We start from the raw sequence: 17,026 nt of genomic DNA, 5'->3' as shown, positions 1-17,026 counted from the left end.
CAGACCATAAAGTATGAAAGGAAATCTCCCAGGCTTTGGGGCTATGTGATTATTCCACTTTGGGAAGACAGAGGTAACATCCAGGGGGATGTGAGTACAACACCTTGTGTCTTTCTAGGGTACTAACACCAGTCTATTTTTCTGGAGTGATGTTAGCCTCTCCAAAAATCCTTGATATCATTTCTATGTTAAGCACATACATATATTCCATGAGGTAATACCGATTTAAACCAATCTCAATCAACATCTAAGCATACAAACAATTTTAACATATTTGTCAACTGATCCGAATTTGTCTCTCTGATACACAGACTGATTATTCCTCTTGATGCCAAATATGTTCTTCCTTTTGACTTGCATGTGACATTTCCTTTCTTCAGAAAAGATCAGAGCTTCACAGAGAGCCAGTCTGTCTCGCATGTGTTTGGAAAGCAGAGAAAAACCCCATGTGTTGACAAGCTTTGCCACATTATAACTCCAAATGCTGTCTGTCTCAGCAAACACAAGCCCTGGATGGCAGCCAGGGAGCCCCAGTGCTGAAACCTCAGACCAGCTCACGTGTTCGCGCACATGAAGGATTCCAATCTGTGGAAGAGATTATTAACTGAAATCACTTTCTCTCTGTGGGTCATTGTTTAACATTCAAGACGGGGTTCCAGTGGGTCTACGGGGAGATTGGGGTCCCATCTGTTCTCTGGGCAGCAACTGTGATGTGTTGAGACACACACCATATTCATAATTTGGAACAGTAAAGCAGCTGTTCCTTCAGTCTTGGTGCCTGCCCCCTCTCACCAGGGCCGGGAAGGAGCTCGAGGGGGCCACAGGAACTGAACAGCTAAACTCCATTCATTAAGCTGAAGAGGAGTTTGAACAATCAGGAAATTAAGAAAGACATCAGAACTTTGGGCAGAACCACAGCTAAATGTGTCCGCCTAAAACTGCTTTTTATTATACCTTCTAAATGATTCTTAAAGCTTGTTATGAATGAGTTCGTGTTTAAAGGGGATGGAGTTTCAGTTTGGGGAAAAGGGAAAGAAAGACTCCTGGAGATGAAGGGTGGTGAGGGTCGCTCAACAGTGTGAATGGACTTTACCGCCACTGAAATGCACACTTGCTAATTATTAAGATGGTAAATGTTGTGTTATGTATATGTCAATTTCTAACAGCAGCTTGCCATCGAAGCCTTCTTTATGTAAGTAGGATCTGGCAATATCAGGAACTAATGTGATAAGATAGATCAGAGAAGGATTGAACGACACTGGAGATTTTGATAATCTGGGGCTAACTTCTCAGATGGTTACAGACTAGCTGGGTAGCCTTCTTTCTTGTCTGGCTATCAACTACTACGATTTTTAAAAGAAAAGGTCCATGGGGTGCCTGGGTGTCTCAGTCGGTGGCTCAGTTGATTAAGCATCTGCCTGAGGTTCAGGTCATGATCCCAGGGTCCTAAGACTGAGTTCCACATTGGGTTCCCTGCTCAGTGGGGAGTCTGCTTCTCCCTCTCCCTCTGCCCCTCCCCCTGCTTGTAGGCTCTCTCCTTCTCCCTCTCTCTAATAAATAAAATCTTTAAAAAAAAAAAAAAAAAAAAAAGACAAGGACCAGAATCCAACTGCTAATAAACTTCAGCTGTATAACAAACACATTACATATATAATTGTGAGTTTCTTTTGTCAGATAGCATAATTTTATAAATACATGTCATTATTTGTATTTTAGTGCATCCTTGATATTTCTATCACACAAGAGGGAATGTTCTTAGAAATAAAGACTTCGCCCTTAATTATTAGAAATCTGGAAGACTTACTGGAACATTGAACAATATCACAAAAGAAAAGGATGCTGTCTCTCTCTGGAAGTCATTAAGAAAATGAAGAGGAGCTGCTTTTCTAGAAAGCAGCCGTGGGCAGGAGGGCCTGGAGGGCTTTTCATCTATTAGCTGGTAGACTCCCGTGAGCTAGGAAATGTTACAGTTGAAGACATTTTCTCACCTAACTGGATAGTGACCTATGTTTTTATCCCACCATCTCTGGGCCACAAAATCCCTGTAACCTCCAGGGCAACTAAAACTAATGTTTGGGAGGATTCTGAGAGCATGGTGGCACATAAATATTAATAAAATTCCAACAGGCAATAAAACCCTGCGAACTTTAAGACCTGTCTTTCCTGTCTTGTAAATAAGTAGCACCTGCGTCAGAAAAGACAAATCCTACAGAGACCCTCCCTTCGCCAGGCGGGTCCAGAGTCATCTGTCACAAATGTCTGTATTATTTCATTTATGGAGGAGCCAAATCATACGGTGAGAGTTTGGGGTTGTTATTTTCCTAGGAGCTACGTGACTGACTTAGTCTTTGGAAATGTTTCCCAAACTTTAGTCATACAACAAATACCAACTTCATGATTTGATTTAGTCTGTCTACATATCTGCAGCATTATCTCCTTAATATTCTTCAGCAAATAGTTTCCATTTTTATTCTATAAATACATTTATTCGAATAGGAAACTTCACATTAGCATGAAAAAAGCTATTATCTGGGAAATAATGGGTTTGATGGACTGGTGAGGTATTTTTCCTATACATGGATACGAGTACCAAATTAAAAAATATTCATCCACATTCCACTTAAATTACCCAGTGGCAGTTTGGAAAACATTGCTTTAAGGTCTGCCAAGTGTTCTGGTTACTACCAAGTCATTGTACCCATAGTCATAGGCCATGGTTTTCTATTTATAAAAGCACACATGATGATGCAGAACAATGAACCCAAGAAATCATCCCAGAGATGAACATCACATTTTATAAGAGTTCCACTAATTATAAAAATAACAGGGGCAACTTTAGCTCAGGTCATGATCTCTGGGTCCTGGGATGGAGCCCCGCATTGGGCTCCCTGCTCAGGGGGAGTCTGCTTGTCTCTCTCCCTCTCCCTCTGCCCCTCCCTGCTGCTGGTGTGTGCCTACCACACTCTCTCTTTCAAATAAATAAAATATTTTTTAAAATTGTAAAAATAACAGTACGATTCATTTGAGTGGAGCTGATCTTAGTTGTGGTCATCACAGCAACCCTAAGAGATTAGCAGGACATTTGCTGTTAACTTCATTTTACATCTGGGGAAACTGAGGTTCAGAGAACTTAGATGACCATGCCCCAGCCTAGGCAGGCAACAAGTGGCAGAGTTGGCTCACTTTCATTGGTCTTTCTACTAGATGACACCACTAGATTTTGGAAAGATTTACTGCATTGCCAGACAGTGAATCAGGAACGACAGCTCCCTTGAAATTCTTGTGTATGACCGTGTACTGAGTCTAGTAAACACATAGTGAACCCGCATGTCCATCGGGGCATGTGGCTTTGTGGGCTTCTCTTTTTATTTGATGGGCCTATATTTACTGCCTGTCCAATGCATTGTCTGTAAACAGCTTTGTATGCCTTTCCTCTTCCTACTTTCTTCTTGTGCGTGTTCTTCCAAGTGTAAATGGATAGACTTTAAGGATGGAAAGTAAAAAGGTAGAACACTTGCATTCTGCAAGTACAGGTATATCCTCTGAAAGTCCCAGAACGCACTGCATTCAAAAAGGATTCTGTTGTCACCAACACCAAACCAACACCCTCCAGTCATTAAGGAGAAAGATACTATGTTGCTGGCCCAGAGACTGAACTTATGATTTTATTCATGTACCAGTTAGGGAGTTCTGCCATTTTGTATACTGCCATTATTTTATTGCCTATAATGTAAAAAGATGTAAAGAGAATATTGTTAGGACCTAAATACAAAGATAGCAATAAATCAACAAAGCAGGCAGTAGGAGATTTTTTTCGGATGTTATTCCATAACTGTTGAAGTTGTAGATCTAAATCATAGACATGTTTGCTATTGCTATCCTAGGATCCCAGCAGATAATAATTAAAACTCCTCTGAGTGAGTTTCAGTGGTTTTTTTTTTTGTTGTTGTTGTTGTTGTTTTTTTAAGATTTTATTTATTTATTTGACAGAGAGAGATCACAAGTAGACAGAGAGGCAGGCAGAGAGAGAGAGAGGGAAGCAGGCTCCCCGCTGAGCAGAGAGCCCAATGTGGGACTCGATCCCAGGACCCTGAGATCATGACCTGAGCCGAAGGCAGCGGCTTAACCCACTGAGCCACCCAGGCGCCCGAGTTTCAGTGTTTTAATATTTAAAAATGACCAGGTTGCCTTAGATGATCTGTAGGATCCTATCTACCTCTAGGATCCTACAAATCAATGAACTGTTAATAATTTATTGAGTCAATTAAAGTTTTCTTACTCTTATTTCTTATTCTTTCTCTGCTGGAGAGAAATTCTGGTGATGTTCATCTATGCAACATTACATTTGCTATAAAAATCACCTTTTAAAAATATGAGGTGATCATCAGGTGGTTTCCATGATAATTAAATAAAAGACATTTGAGTACTTTCTTACTATGTTAGTTGTCTCCAATATTTACTACTCGGGGTTGAGAGTTATAAAGGGAAAAGAGTAGAGAATTATAGTCTCTCAGGCAGTTTATAGCCAAAGGCAGTAAAATGTAAATTTTAATATTCTCCTCCTACTACCCCTTCCTAAAGGACAGAATATCTTACAACAAGATAATCTCAGATACAAAAAGACCTTGGGTAAAAGAGGCAGAAGCATCAATTAAAGAATACAGTTTAAAGAGGCCAGAGACACAAAGATCTCATTCAAGTCACTATGATTGGTTGGCACAGAAAAGCAAATATCTTCAAATTTTGAGTATAATAATCGCGTTCTTAAATGATGCCAAAAATGAAATACCAGAGACATCCCCTTCTGGCTACGTGGAGTAATTTGTAGCAGACCTACACTCCTGCTGAGAAGAATTGGAAAACCAATGGAAAACATCTCTATATTTTAGAAAGCATCTGTTTAAGAGCTAGCAGAGGACTTTCCAAGTAGCAAAGGTTCAAGAGGGCCAAGATCCTAGGAAAAGGAGAAGGTCAGTAAAGTGAATTCAACATTTTCCGTTTCCCCATGGGGCATCTGCCCCTTCAGTTTAGAAGCTTAGCAGAGAGCAGCTAACAGGAGGCAGAGAACTCAACAGCACTCGCTGGGTTGGGAAGATAATAACTGGAGTTCTGGGTTGCCAAGGCAGCCAGGGCTTTAGAGCCAAGTTTCTTGAGAAAAGAGAGGCACAGAAAAGTGAGCCCATCACCTGGCAATCTTCCCTTGAGTCATGGGCCAAATGCTTAAGCTACAGAGGGCAAGGGCCAGGAAGTCAAACATAAAACAGTTTTCAGTAATCTCACCAGCTAGAGAGATAAAAATTAAAGTCTAGGACAACACATTAAAGAGGAGGGTTCCCGAAAGAACCCTAGTGTATGCTCTCAGAGCATATTCCCCAGGCGTAGTGGAGAACAAGACATTGATCCAGCAAAGCAACACCCTCTCAAGTTAGCCCAGTTCTGATTGGACCGAGGTGACCTGTTTTACTCAAGAATAGATGGAATCCTCTCTGGAGAGAAAAACATCACCACCAAGGATTCCATAATTTTTCATTCCCAACATCCAGTATTCAATTAAAATGCCAGATATTTCAAGAAACTGGCCAAAGTATGTGTGTGGGGGTGAAGGAGACAATAGAAACAGAACCGCAGGAGACCCAGCTATGGAGCTATTAGACTTTTTAGGAGTGCAGAATAACTCTTTGTAATCATTTAATAATAGGAGCATTTAGTATTATGACCAAGAACTAGATGATGAGATGAATTTCATCAAAGAATTTGAATCTGTTAAAGAGAAAGAAGTTGGGCAGGGGAGGGATGTGGAGCTTTGAGAATGTCAGAGAAACGTCCTCTGAAAAATGTGTTTCTCTACCAAAGCAATGGGAACACTGGCAAAAGCAAAACAAAACAAAACAGAAAACAACCTGTCAATTCAACTTATTCCAAACTCTGGAAATTAACGGGATCCAACAATCTAAGAGTGTTGATTCAAGAAAAATGACAACCCTTCAAAGAAAGGTGAGCTTTGTATCTGCACTAATCCCATCTTCATCTCTCCTACTCCTAGACAGACTTGAAAACCAGGAGCTTTCCAAACAAGATATCTGGAAAAGGCAGTAGCCTACAGCAATTCTGCAAGGGGCACAACTGGTTTGGAGCTACCCAAAACCCCATCCCCAGAAAATATCATTATTTGACTTATTTGGCAAAGCACCAGAAAGTTCCATTCACAGGGCTTCTCTTTATTTAATTTGACTGAAGTAGACCTGACTTTGGATGTAATTTGACTAAGGTAGACCAGCCTTCTCTCCAGAGCATTTGTCAAAAGCAATCAGTTAAACAACTCTTTAACATTTCAGCCGTCTGAGGTAGTATTAACAACTGAAACTAACAAAAGACTGACCAAACATTTTTAACGAAAAAGACTAGATCATAGGATATCTTTGGCAGGATGGGGTGGGGGTGGGGTTGGAGGCAGGGAGGGGCTTTGCAAAGCACCAAAATATTTTTGGCAACCTCCCTGGCTTCTGAGAGGTTCCCATAGGATCAAGCAGCCAGTTGGACACAGCCGTGGCCAAGTTAATGAGGCATCTTCGTAGCAGCTCTTCCTCTCTCCTGGGTCTGCTACCATCACTGCACACTTCTGCTCCTTAGGACCACATGTCCAAAAATAAAACCTGTACCTTGGACTCCACTGTCTTGGGAACCCTGGCTGACAGTGTGCTTGTAGACCAGCCCAGCAGAATCATTTACAGTTCCCCGAAGCTGCCATAATACTTAGCAGTTCCACACTCCGCACGTGCCTCTCCCTGGTTCTGAAATGCTACCTCATCCTGCCAGCCATTCTTCGTGGTAAGCTCTCAGTCACCCTTCAAGACACTCCCAAGGAGAGCTAGCTGCTTCTCTCTACGTGGATCCATATCTCTCGAAGTTGACCCTTATTACTTTACTTATAATTTGGGGGCAATTATTCGGTGCACAAGGCATGTAGAAGTTCAGAAAATGGGGAAGAAATCAGGGTGTCTGGATTTAGGACTGCTCCCAGTTCTAAGATGTTTCATCTTATAGACATGTAGCTTGTGACACTGGCGGCTGGAACAACTCAGTGTGTTAAAGGGGACTTTATTTGCTTCAATGTTTGAATGGGTGATGCTTGTCACCCATTGTGATCTGAGAGCCAATATATCCACCTATCTATGGGTTCTAGCCACTGGACTCCGGAGAAAGAAGCAGCCACCCTTTCAGGACTGAGGAAATGCAACAGGTGTGCAGGCTCAACTGACAACAGGGGTTTGCTGACATCAGAAATAGCTCGGAGAAGAATTTACTTTCTGCTAGATGCTTTTCTATAGAGGTCTAAAAATACCATCAGTTTGAATATATCCTTTCCAACAGAAAATACCCCACTTTGACTGAAAGGTGTTGGGGTGAGATCATGGTGCTATGTGAAGAATTGTGCCTTTCACATATGAGTTGTCACAGCTTTCCAGGTCGTCTGTGGTCTCTTAGTGTCACACAAGGCAGGGAAATTCCGGTGAGACTGGGTGTGTGAACAGAATATAGGCATTAGAAACTGGGATCCTGAGATTCTGTCCCTACTCTATGTGTTACTACTGTGTGGCCTCAGAGAAAACACTTAACTTTTCTGAGCTTTGGTTTTCTCATGTGAAAAATAGGCCATCCATTCACTTTACTTCCACTTACTTTGTGGTAAGGATGTGTTTATGGACCAAATGTTTGTGCCCCCCCCCAATTTATATCTTGAAATCCTATCCCCCAAGGTGATGATATTAGAAGGTCAGGGCCCTTGGGAGCTGATTAGGTCATGAGGGGTGAACTCTCTTCAGTGGGATTAGTATCCTTTTAAAAGAGAGCCCAGAGAGAGCCCTTGCCCCTTTGGCCATGTGGGGACAGAGTGACAAGATGGCCATCTGTGAACCAGGAAGCAGGCTCTCACCAGACACCAAATTTGTTGGTGCCTTGATCTTGGACTTCCCAGCCTCCAGAAGTGAGAGAAGGAAATGTCTGTTGTTTAAGCCATCCGGTCTGTAGCACTTTTGTTAAACCAGCTCCTACGGACTAAGACAAGATATAAAGTTCCCAGCATAGTGCCTACGCATGGCAAATGGTCCATAAATGATCATTAGCTAACATTATTTCTCCAGTAAAGCAACTGTTAAAGTAATTTGAGAACAAAACCAAAACACCTTCAATCTAATTCTATGTATGTAGGTACGCTCAGCAAACTTCCGTTGCCTCATCTGCATTACTGTAGATAGGCATAATAAAATCGAACCTGTAAAAGATTTTCTTTAGTTAGAAAACTGAAAGGCACTTTGAGAACCTTTTAAAAATTTGCATCGAAACAGGTGAAATAAAGACTGAAGAAGAAGGCAGACCCTAGCAGCAATGTGCTGGAAAAAGAAAATCAGAATTCTCTTGATTGTGCACCAGAGAATTTCATTTAGCTTAAAAAGCATTTGCTGGGGGCGCCTGGGTGGCTCAGTGGGTTAAGCTGCTGCCTTCGGCTCAGGTCATGATCTCAGGGTCCTGGGATCGAGTCCCACATCGGGCTCTCTGCTCAGCAGGGAGCCTGCTTCCTCCTCTCTCTCTGCCTGCCTCTCTGCCTACTTGTGATCTCTCTCTGTCAAATAAATAAATAAAATCTTTAAAAAAAAAAAAAAGCATTTGCTGGGAGTGAATATTGGGCACACTAAGATGTTTTTGCATTGTGGGCACCTGGGTGGCTCAGTAGGTTAAAGCCTCTGCCTTCAGCTTGGGTCGTGATCCCAGGGTCCTGGGATGGAGCCCTGCATCTGGCTCTCTGCTCAGCGGGGAGCCTGCTTCCTCCTCTCTCTCTGCCTGCTTCTCTGCCTACTTGTGATCTCCGTCTGTCAAAAAAATAAATAAAATCTTTACAAAAAAAAAAAAGATGTTTTTGCATTGTAATCTTTGCAGAACATCCAGCCAGCTGAAATGTCCTTCAACGTTTACAGAGACAAAGCAAACACTATCATATCATTTTTCTTTGAACAAAGCCACACCAAGTTAACTAATGCATGCCCTATAAACTGGGCAAAAGGCAAATAAAGGAGAAAACTTATGAGTCATTGAGTGTCCACTGAATGTGCTTCTGCTAGGTTGTCACATTTTGTGCAGAGGGGGTGGGGGTAGAATGCGGTATACACATTAAACAGACTCAGGTTATCTCAGCAGAAGGATGTCAAGTGGCAGGACAAAGGCCATTTTGTGTCTCCTCCTTCAGTGCTCCGCACTCTGAGCTAACCCTGGGGAGGGATTCTGTTATGTGTTGAATGGTGCCCTTGTAAAATTCACACACTGAAGCCCTAACTCCAGTACTTCGGATTGTGGCTGTGGCTGTGGATGTGTCTGCAGATTGGGCTTTTCAAGAGGTAATGAAGTTGAAATGGGGTTGTTCGGGTGCGTCCTAATCCAACGACAAGAGCTCAGGACACGGACACAAGGGCCAATGGACAACCATGTGAGGACACAGCCGGAAGCAGAGCATCTGCAAGCCCATCGGTGAAGCCTCAGCATGAAACCAGCCCTCTCAACACCTTGAGCTTGGACTTTGAGCCTCCGTAAACATGAGAAAATAAATTTCTGTTGTTTAATCAAGCTGCCCAGGTGTATTCAGGGTAGTTTAGTAAGGCAGCATTAGCAAGGCCACGCTGAGTCCATATACGTGCCCCTCAGGTTATCTGTAATCCCGTGGGGCAGATAAAAGTGACATACCCATGGAAGGATGGAAGGATTAGGTAAGTACCACTGGGCTGGCATGAGAGCGACAAGGGGGCAGTCACGGCCACGGCCACCAGTGAAAAGAGAGCCAAGGGAGGAGGAGTCATGGAGACGAGGAAGGGAGGGGCGGGGACATCCTTGCTGAGTCCCTACTTCCCACAAACACTGTGGGAGCGACTTCCATACTGGGTCATCAGAGTTACTGGCCACTCTCCTCTGGTGGTTCTTCCTCTTCTGACTTCTGAACTTTGGAGTCTCCAAGGCTTATGCCTTGGTCCACCTTTGGGTCTACCAGGGTTCCCCTAGAGATCTCACCCAGTCATATGGTTTTAAATCCCATCCATATGCCAAAAACTTCCAGCTCAGCCCTCTTGCCTGGCCCCCCGACTGCCCACTCGGCATCTCCCCTTGAATATCCATCAAGAACCTCAAATCTGACATATTTACGACTGAGCTTCTGATCTTCCCAACGAACCTCTCCATCCCGTCTCCTCTACTGAGTTGTCAACAACTCACATTCCAGTTGTTCAGATCAACAATCACTGAACTCATCCTTGACTCCTCTCCTGGTCTTCACTCACATTTCACCTATCAAGAGGTTCTGCCGGCTCCGCTTTCAAAACATTCCAGAATTTCACCCCTTCTGACCCCCTGGACCGATCCACTGTCATTGGTACATCCACCCTCACTGTACATTCATCATCATCACCGTCGGTCCCCTGGATGCCTCGCCAGATCCTCACAGGGCTCTCCAACCTCGCTCTTGCCCTGTTTCCACTTCTAGTCTTTTCTCAGCAGAGCAGCCACAGCGATCCCCTCAAAACCAGGCCAGGTCACTTTCTCCCTATGCTCAACATTCTCCAGCGTCTTCCCATGTCAGGGAAAGTAAAACCTGAGGTCTTTCTAACTAACGAGAAGGCCAAGTCCTGGCCGACGATTGTTTCTCTGACCTCATTGCTATTGGGGGGCCACACTGGGCCTGCTTCCACTTAAGGGGCTTCCCACTGGAACACTCCCCCCAGATACACACTAGCAATAGCTACCCCAGCTCTTTCCAGGTTACCTTCTCAAAGAGCTCAGCTGTGACTCTCCTATTTAGATAAGCTAACTCCACTCATCTCCTCCTCCCAATTTCCAAGCTCCCCTGCCCTTTCCTTTTTTTTTCTATAGCTATTTTTACTTTTTAACATACTATACAATTTATAGTTAAGTGTAGTCTTTGTTGTCTGTCCTCACCTACTAGACTAGAATAGAATCGTGACATTTTTACTCCCTCTAGGGGCTAACCAGTTACCTTTTCGTATGTTGACAGGGGACAGGCTGGAAGGAGTAGGGTGGGGGCAAAGGGGAGCCCGACCAGAAATTTCTAACTTTTTGATTTTAATTAGTAATCCTTCCTACAGTGGTTTCTGTTGTCAGTTTTTAATTTTTTTTTAATTGTGCTTTTTAAAAAAAAAAAAAAAACTTTTACTTTTTACTTCTTGTGTATATGTAGGGAATTTACAGGGAAATATGTACTTTATGGAATAAATTTTAAGAGCTAAGATTTATTTTAAATAAAGTAACAGACCTTCAATCTTATACAGCTAAATTACTGATTATATATTTGCTGAGTTGACTTAAAGTTTCAGAAAATTGTATCAGGAGTTTTATTTTTGGACTGCAAAGCCTTCTTAAGAAAGTCTTTTTAACACACACACACACACCACACCACACAAGAATAGAAGCTCTGTGACGGCAAATGACTGCTTTGTCTGTTTTGTTCATCCGTGTTTCCCAAGCACTTAAACTGGATTTGGCACATAGTAGACCTCAATGAATACTTGCTGAGTGCAGGAACAAGTGAATAACTGAGCATTAATTGAGCATTTATTCTATACCAGGTCACATCCTAAGTATGTTTTGGATACTGTCTCAAATATGAATGATACGCACGCAAGTATCACCACAATCGGTGAGGTAGGTACTCATTGTTCCACATATAGCTAAGGAAATGAGATTTAGAGAAATTCAAAGGTGAAACTAAGATTTGGACCCTAGCAGCAATCTCGTCCCAAACCTCTCAACCAGCCTACAACGCAGTAGGGAGGCATGGAGCTATAATTATTCTCATTGTTGAGATGACACAAATGAAACGGAGAGATTTGACATAACTTTCTCACGGTTTCATAGCCAGTGAGTGGGGTATGAGTCCAAAGTTCATTGGTCTGTTGTACCTCCTGGAGTGTGGTGACCCTCCCTGCTCTTTCCAAAGACCCCTTCCCTCCACTGCTTACTGTTTTTGCTTTGCCTTCTCGTCCATGTCCAAGACATTCCACGGCCTGTTGCCCTGAACATTCCCCTGTGGCAATACCACAGCATAGCTCCCTCTGAGAGTATCTCTTCTCAGATCTGCTACCGCTAGCCTTCTTGGGGTCTCTGGGAAAAGGAAGAAAAACTATCAACCCTCCTCCCACCCAAGATAAAAGCACAAAGATACCACATCATGACTACAGTGGGCTCCAGTGGGCTCCAGTTCAAGCTGATTCGATCTTGACCTTTCTCTACTCCTCTTGTAATAAAAAGATATCTTCCCACTATCCTGTTTTCCAGGGGTCTCGTTAAATAAATGGCTAGTTATTTTTTTTAAAGATTTTATTTATTTATTTATTTGTTTGTTTATTTGTTTATTTATTTGTCAGAAAGAGAGAGAGAGTGCACAAGCAGGCAGAGTGGCAGGCAGAGGCGGAGAGAGAAGCAGGCTCCCCGCCGAGCAAGGAGCTGGATGCAGGACTCGATCCCAGGACCCTGGGATCATGACCTGAGCCGAAGGCAGGGGCTTAACCGACTAAGCCACCCAGGCACCCCACGGCTAACTATTCATGTCAGGGAGGACTTATATTCATTTATTCATTCTAAAGGCATTTTTTAGCATCTGTGGTATATGAGGTAGAAGATTAAGCCCTATGGGGATTCAAAAACAAGGTTGAGGGGCGCCTGGGTGGCTCAGTGGGTTAAACCTCTGCCTTCAGCTCAGGTCATGATCTCAGGGTCCTGGGATTGAGCCCCGCATCGGGCTCTCTGCTTGGCAGGGAGCCTGCTTCCTCCTCTCTCTCTCTTTCTCTCTCTGCTTGCCTCTCTGCCTACTTGTGATCTCTCTGTCAAATAAATAAATAAAATCTTTAAAACAAAAACAAAAAAACAAGCTTGGCAGTACCTTGCCCTTAAGACATTGTTGGTCAGAGCCACTGAGACTCAGCTTTGTGTTTTTATTTGAGTTATCTCTTTCTACTCGATATAATGTTGAAAAACCTGCAACTGCTACAGTGGTCTTGCTACCATGAGATGAAAGCCTACCTAAGACTGGAGACAACCAAGAAAACCAGACAGAAGGTTGGACAAGGAGAGGAACTGGCTCCTGATCGCACAGTTTCGTCTTCTGCATCAAGTTGTTCTTAAAGCTAGCCCTAAGTGGATTTTGCCTGTGACAAAGGGCAATAAACTATTCCCAACCAAAATGGTAGTAACACACAGGTCTTTGGATTATCTTTTTAAGCGCCTGGTCTTCCAGAGACAGCCTCACAGACTCTTAGAGCCCCCTTAGAATCTTCTACTCCATGCTGGACATGCCTATCTGTTCTACTGGAACAATGCTGAATCTCTGCAACATCCTGTCTTATGGAAGCAACACTGTCCCAGCATCAGCCAGCTAAAGCAGTAAGACAGAATGGAAGGTCAGGGGTAGGACCAGCCTGCACAACCTCTTCTTAGTCAGGCAAGAGTGCATTAGCACACGAGGCCAAATGGACAGTCACTAGGAAGGTGGCTGGAACCAAGAGCTCTTGAAGGGACCGGAGCCAAAACCGCCAGGTGGAACCCTAGTGGAGAATCTATGTGGGTTGTACCTTGTAGAGCAAGCGCTAGGGAAAGAACAGGTGGTCGGAGGAGATTAGCCAGGAAGTACACTGCCAGAAATTGCAAGACGCAGTGTTTCCCCAAAGAGCCAGTATTCAGGTATCTGTTACGACAGAGGATCTTCAACAGCCAAGGCAGAATCTGAAACAGCACCAACGATTTTAAAAGTTATTTTCTTTCACTCTCTCTCTCACTTATCCTATTAAAGATCACGAAGTGAGGGGCAGAGGAGGAAGTAAAACAAAGAAAACGAAAGAACTTTCTTCCCTTTTTTATCATCCCCAAACTATGAGTCGGGCCCAAACTGAGGGAAAGAGACGTGATTCAATCAAATGTGAAATGGAAGATTTGGATCTGGTGACATACATAAATACGTAACTGCTCTTATACCTCAAGAGGACTGCAAAGCTATGGGGTCTGCCAAGGCATGGGGAATGGAAGATGCTTTAGGATCCATGTGAAGAAAGCATCCGAAGAAAGAATAAAGCTGTTCCTGAGTGCACGCCACCCCAAGTTTAGCAAAGTCCCAACAGGTCACACGGTAGGTTGCTGTCTGGAGTTACTCCACAGGCTTATCTTGAGGTAGGCCCCAGGAAACAGCAGTAGCTAACTCACCTTTGCATGTACGTATGTACGTATTTTTAAAGATTTATGTATTTATTTGAGAGAGATACCGCACGTGAGTGGGAGTGGGGGGGGCACAGAGGGAGAGACAGAGAGAAGCAGACTCCCTGCGGAGCGTGGAGCCCAACGTGGGATCCAAGATCAGGACCTGAAGTGAAATCCAGAATCCAGTGCTCAGCTGACTAAGCCACCCGGATGCCCGCACCGCTGTGATTACCATCATAACGGCCTCGAGGACAGATCTCGTCAGGCTTACTGTCAGGGCAAGTTCTGCATCCCCGGACCAAGCAGCGTGCCTGCCTCCCGCGGATACGCCAAGCAAAATGAAGAGTGTCGGAGAGAGAGTCTGTTCTGCGTGGAGTATCTGATCCCTGACATTGTTTACAGCGGCTGCACGTGGTGATAGGAAATCAACGTTTAGTCTATTACATTGTACTCTATGTATTTTCTACAGAAAATGCACCCTCTTACTTCCTACACCCTTGGGCGGTGTGCTTTACCTCTTTATCCTGAGGATACGGAGAATCAGGTTTTTCATCTTTGTTGCAGCTGCTAGGAAATGTAGAGTCACGCCCGCCTGCTAACGTTTTCTCCCTTGTCCGCCAGCACATTTTTCCATACGAGGCCTCAGCCCTGGCTCCAGCTTCGATCACGACATTTTTTTTCCCTTCGCACTGTCCCTCTGTCTTTTATTTTTAAACCCACTTCTGGTTCTATTATTTCTGTGTGCCTCTCTTTGTAAGCCCATTTGAATCGTCTTTGCTCAGGATGCGCAAGCAGTGTATGCACAGAAAGAACAGTCATCCGTGCACATATTTCATGATCTCCCAGGTGTGCAGAATCGCTGAGTCGCTCCTCCTAGACACAGGACACACCTCGGCACCCCTCAACATGCAGGAAATGACCTCTAGAATGCTAGGTCGGGCTTCCTTGGCGAACAGCACCACGTGGCGTAACTCACCTACCCCAGTAGTGTGATCTCCCTTGGGCCCCGTGTAGGAGGTGGGCGTCTCTCCCCTCCGCCTGTGCCAGCTGCTCCGGTTTCTTCTCTCTTGAGTAAATGCACATTCATCTTGCTCGAAAGTACACTCTCCAGGGGGAGGAAGAAGCCTCTCTGCGGGGAGACAGCAGGTGTCATTACTGAGGCTCCTTCAGTGAATACAAGGCCCGTGGCTCCCCGGGAAGCCCATTCTGCATGGGGGCGTGTCACCCGGCCACAGGCCAGGGCCTCCGGAGAGGCAACCCCCCCCACACCGGCCGCCCACCTACTCCAGGCTCTTGCCTCCAGCCAGGGCCAGGACTGGACCACGGGTCCTGCCTGGAGGCGGGGTGCGCCATCAGACATCTAGATTCAGAAGAGTTGGGACAACTCTGAGAAAGAAACTTCCTCTGACTGGCCAATTTATTTGTCTGAATGAGCTGACAAGGCTCTGAGAGTTGGAGCGAAATTGTCTTCATGGAAATATGGAAAATAAGAAAATTGCCTAATGGAGGAGGTTTCTTCAGAAATTCAGGGTGAGTGAAGGGAATCCTTAAAACAACCCTAGAGCTGCGTCGCGGGAGGCGGGGAAGGTGCGAAAGCTAGACGTGCTTCTGGAGACACAGTTTGACGTGTGTGGAGGATGCATGTCATGACTGGCTTTTTCTGGGCTTCCGTATTCTTTTTTAAGATTTTATTTATTTATTTGACACAAACAGAGAGAGAGAGAGAGAGGGTATAAGTAGGGAGAGCAGCTCCCCACCAAGCAGGGAACCTGATGCGGGGCTCGATCCCAGGATCCTGGGATCATGACCTGAGCTGAAGGCAGAGGCTCAACCCACTGAGCCACCCAGGCGCCCACCTGTGCTTCCATACTCTGGTCTACCTCACAGGACTGTATTCAATGAGATCATGTACGTCAAGTATTTAGAACATGAAGTTCTCAATAAATATTACCTAAACAAATACTAGGTCTTAGTGTTTTGCCAGTTGGAGCCTTATTTTCCATTTCCCAAAACAAATATTTATGTCTTCAGATGCCATCTTCAATAAATTTGATGATGATGATTTTTTAAAAGATTTTATTTATTTATTTGACAGAGAGAGAGAGATCACAAGTAGGCGGAGAGGCAGGCAGAGAGGGAGGGGGAAGCAGATGTGGGGCTCCATCCCAGGACCCTGAGATCATGACCTGAGTCGAAGGCAGAGGCTTTAACCCACTGAGCCACCCAGGTGCCCCTATTCTATTTTTTTTTTTTATTTTTAAAATTTATTTTCAGTGTAACAGTATTCATAGTTTTTGCACCACACCCAGTGCTCCATGCAATCCGTGCCCTCTCCAATACCCACCACTTGGTTCCCCCAAACTGCCACCCCCTCGCCCCTTCACAACCCTCAGATTGTTTTTCAGAGTCCATAGTCTCTCATGGCTCACCTCCCCTTCCAATTTCCCTCAACTCCCTTCTCCTCTCCAATTCTTAATATTAGCAAGGTGCCACCTCCCACTTACTGGAAACTTCTTTGCCTAAATTTGGTTGTACCTTCACACCCAGATTCTTAGCAAATTTCTCTAACACATAGCCTGTTTTTTTTTTTATTACATCTCTTTCATAATAATGATTTTACTTCATTTCATTTCACATACGGTACAAGCCAATGGAGCCTCGTTCCCTCTTCTATGCCTCAAGTGTAGATTCTTGTTTTCTCTTTGTGTTGTCCTTGCAGTGCATCACAAATCAAGGGACTAAAACAAACTATCTTTTCAATAAATAAACAAGGAGATTCTCTTCT

General features: G+C 44.2%; 1 protein-coding gene across 2 annotated transcripts in view; it reads right to left on the bottom strand.

The window, feature by feature from the left end:
- The window catches only part of MAMDC2 (MAM domain containing 2), a 140,933-nt gene that overhangs the window by 10,874 nt on the left and 113,033 nt on the right, over nt 1-17,026 (bottom strand). Inside the window, exon 11 of one of the 2 annotated variants that reach the window (XM_082696704.1) lies at nt 15,222-15,370. In XM_082696704.1, coding sequence (XP_082552830.1) covers nt 15,222-15,370 — 149 coding nt within the window. Of the gene's footprint in view, nt 1-15,217; nt 15,371-17,026 lie in introns of both variants that reach the window. The other variant, XM_082696703.1, reaches the window with a different exon arrangement.

This window comes from Mustela nivalis (assembly GCF_964662115.1).
Source record: "Mustela nivalis genome assembly, chromosome: 13".
In the NCBI taxonomy this organism is placed as follows: domain Eukaryota; kingdom Metazoa; phylum Chordata; class Mammalia; order Carnivora; family Mustelidae; genus Mustela; species Mustela nivalis.
Note: the sequence above shows the minus strand (reverse complement) of the source record. Positions and strands in the feature narration are given on the sequence as shown.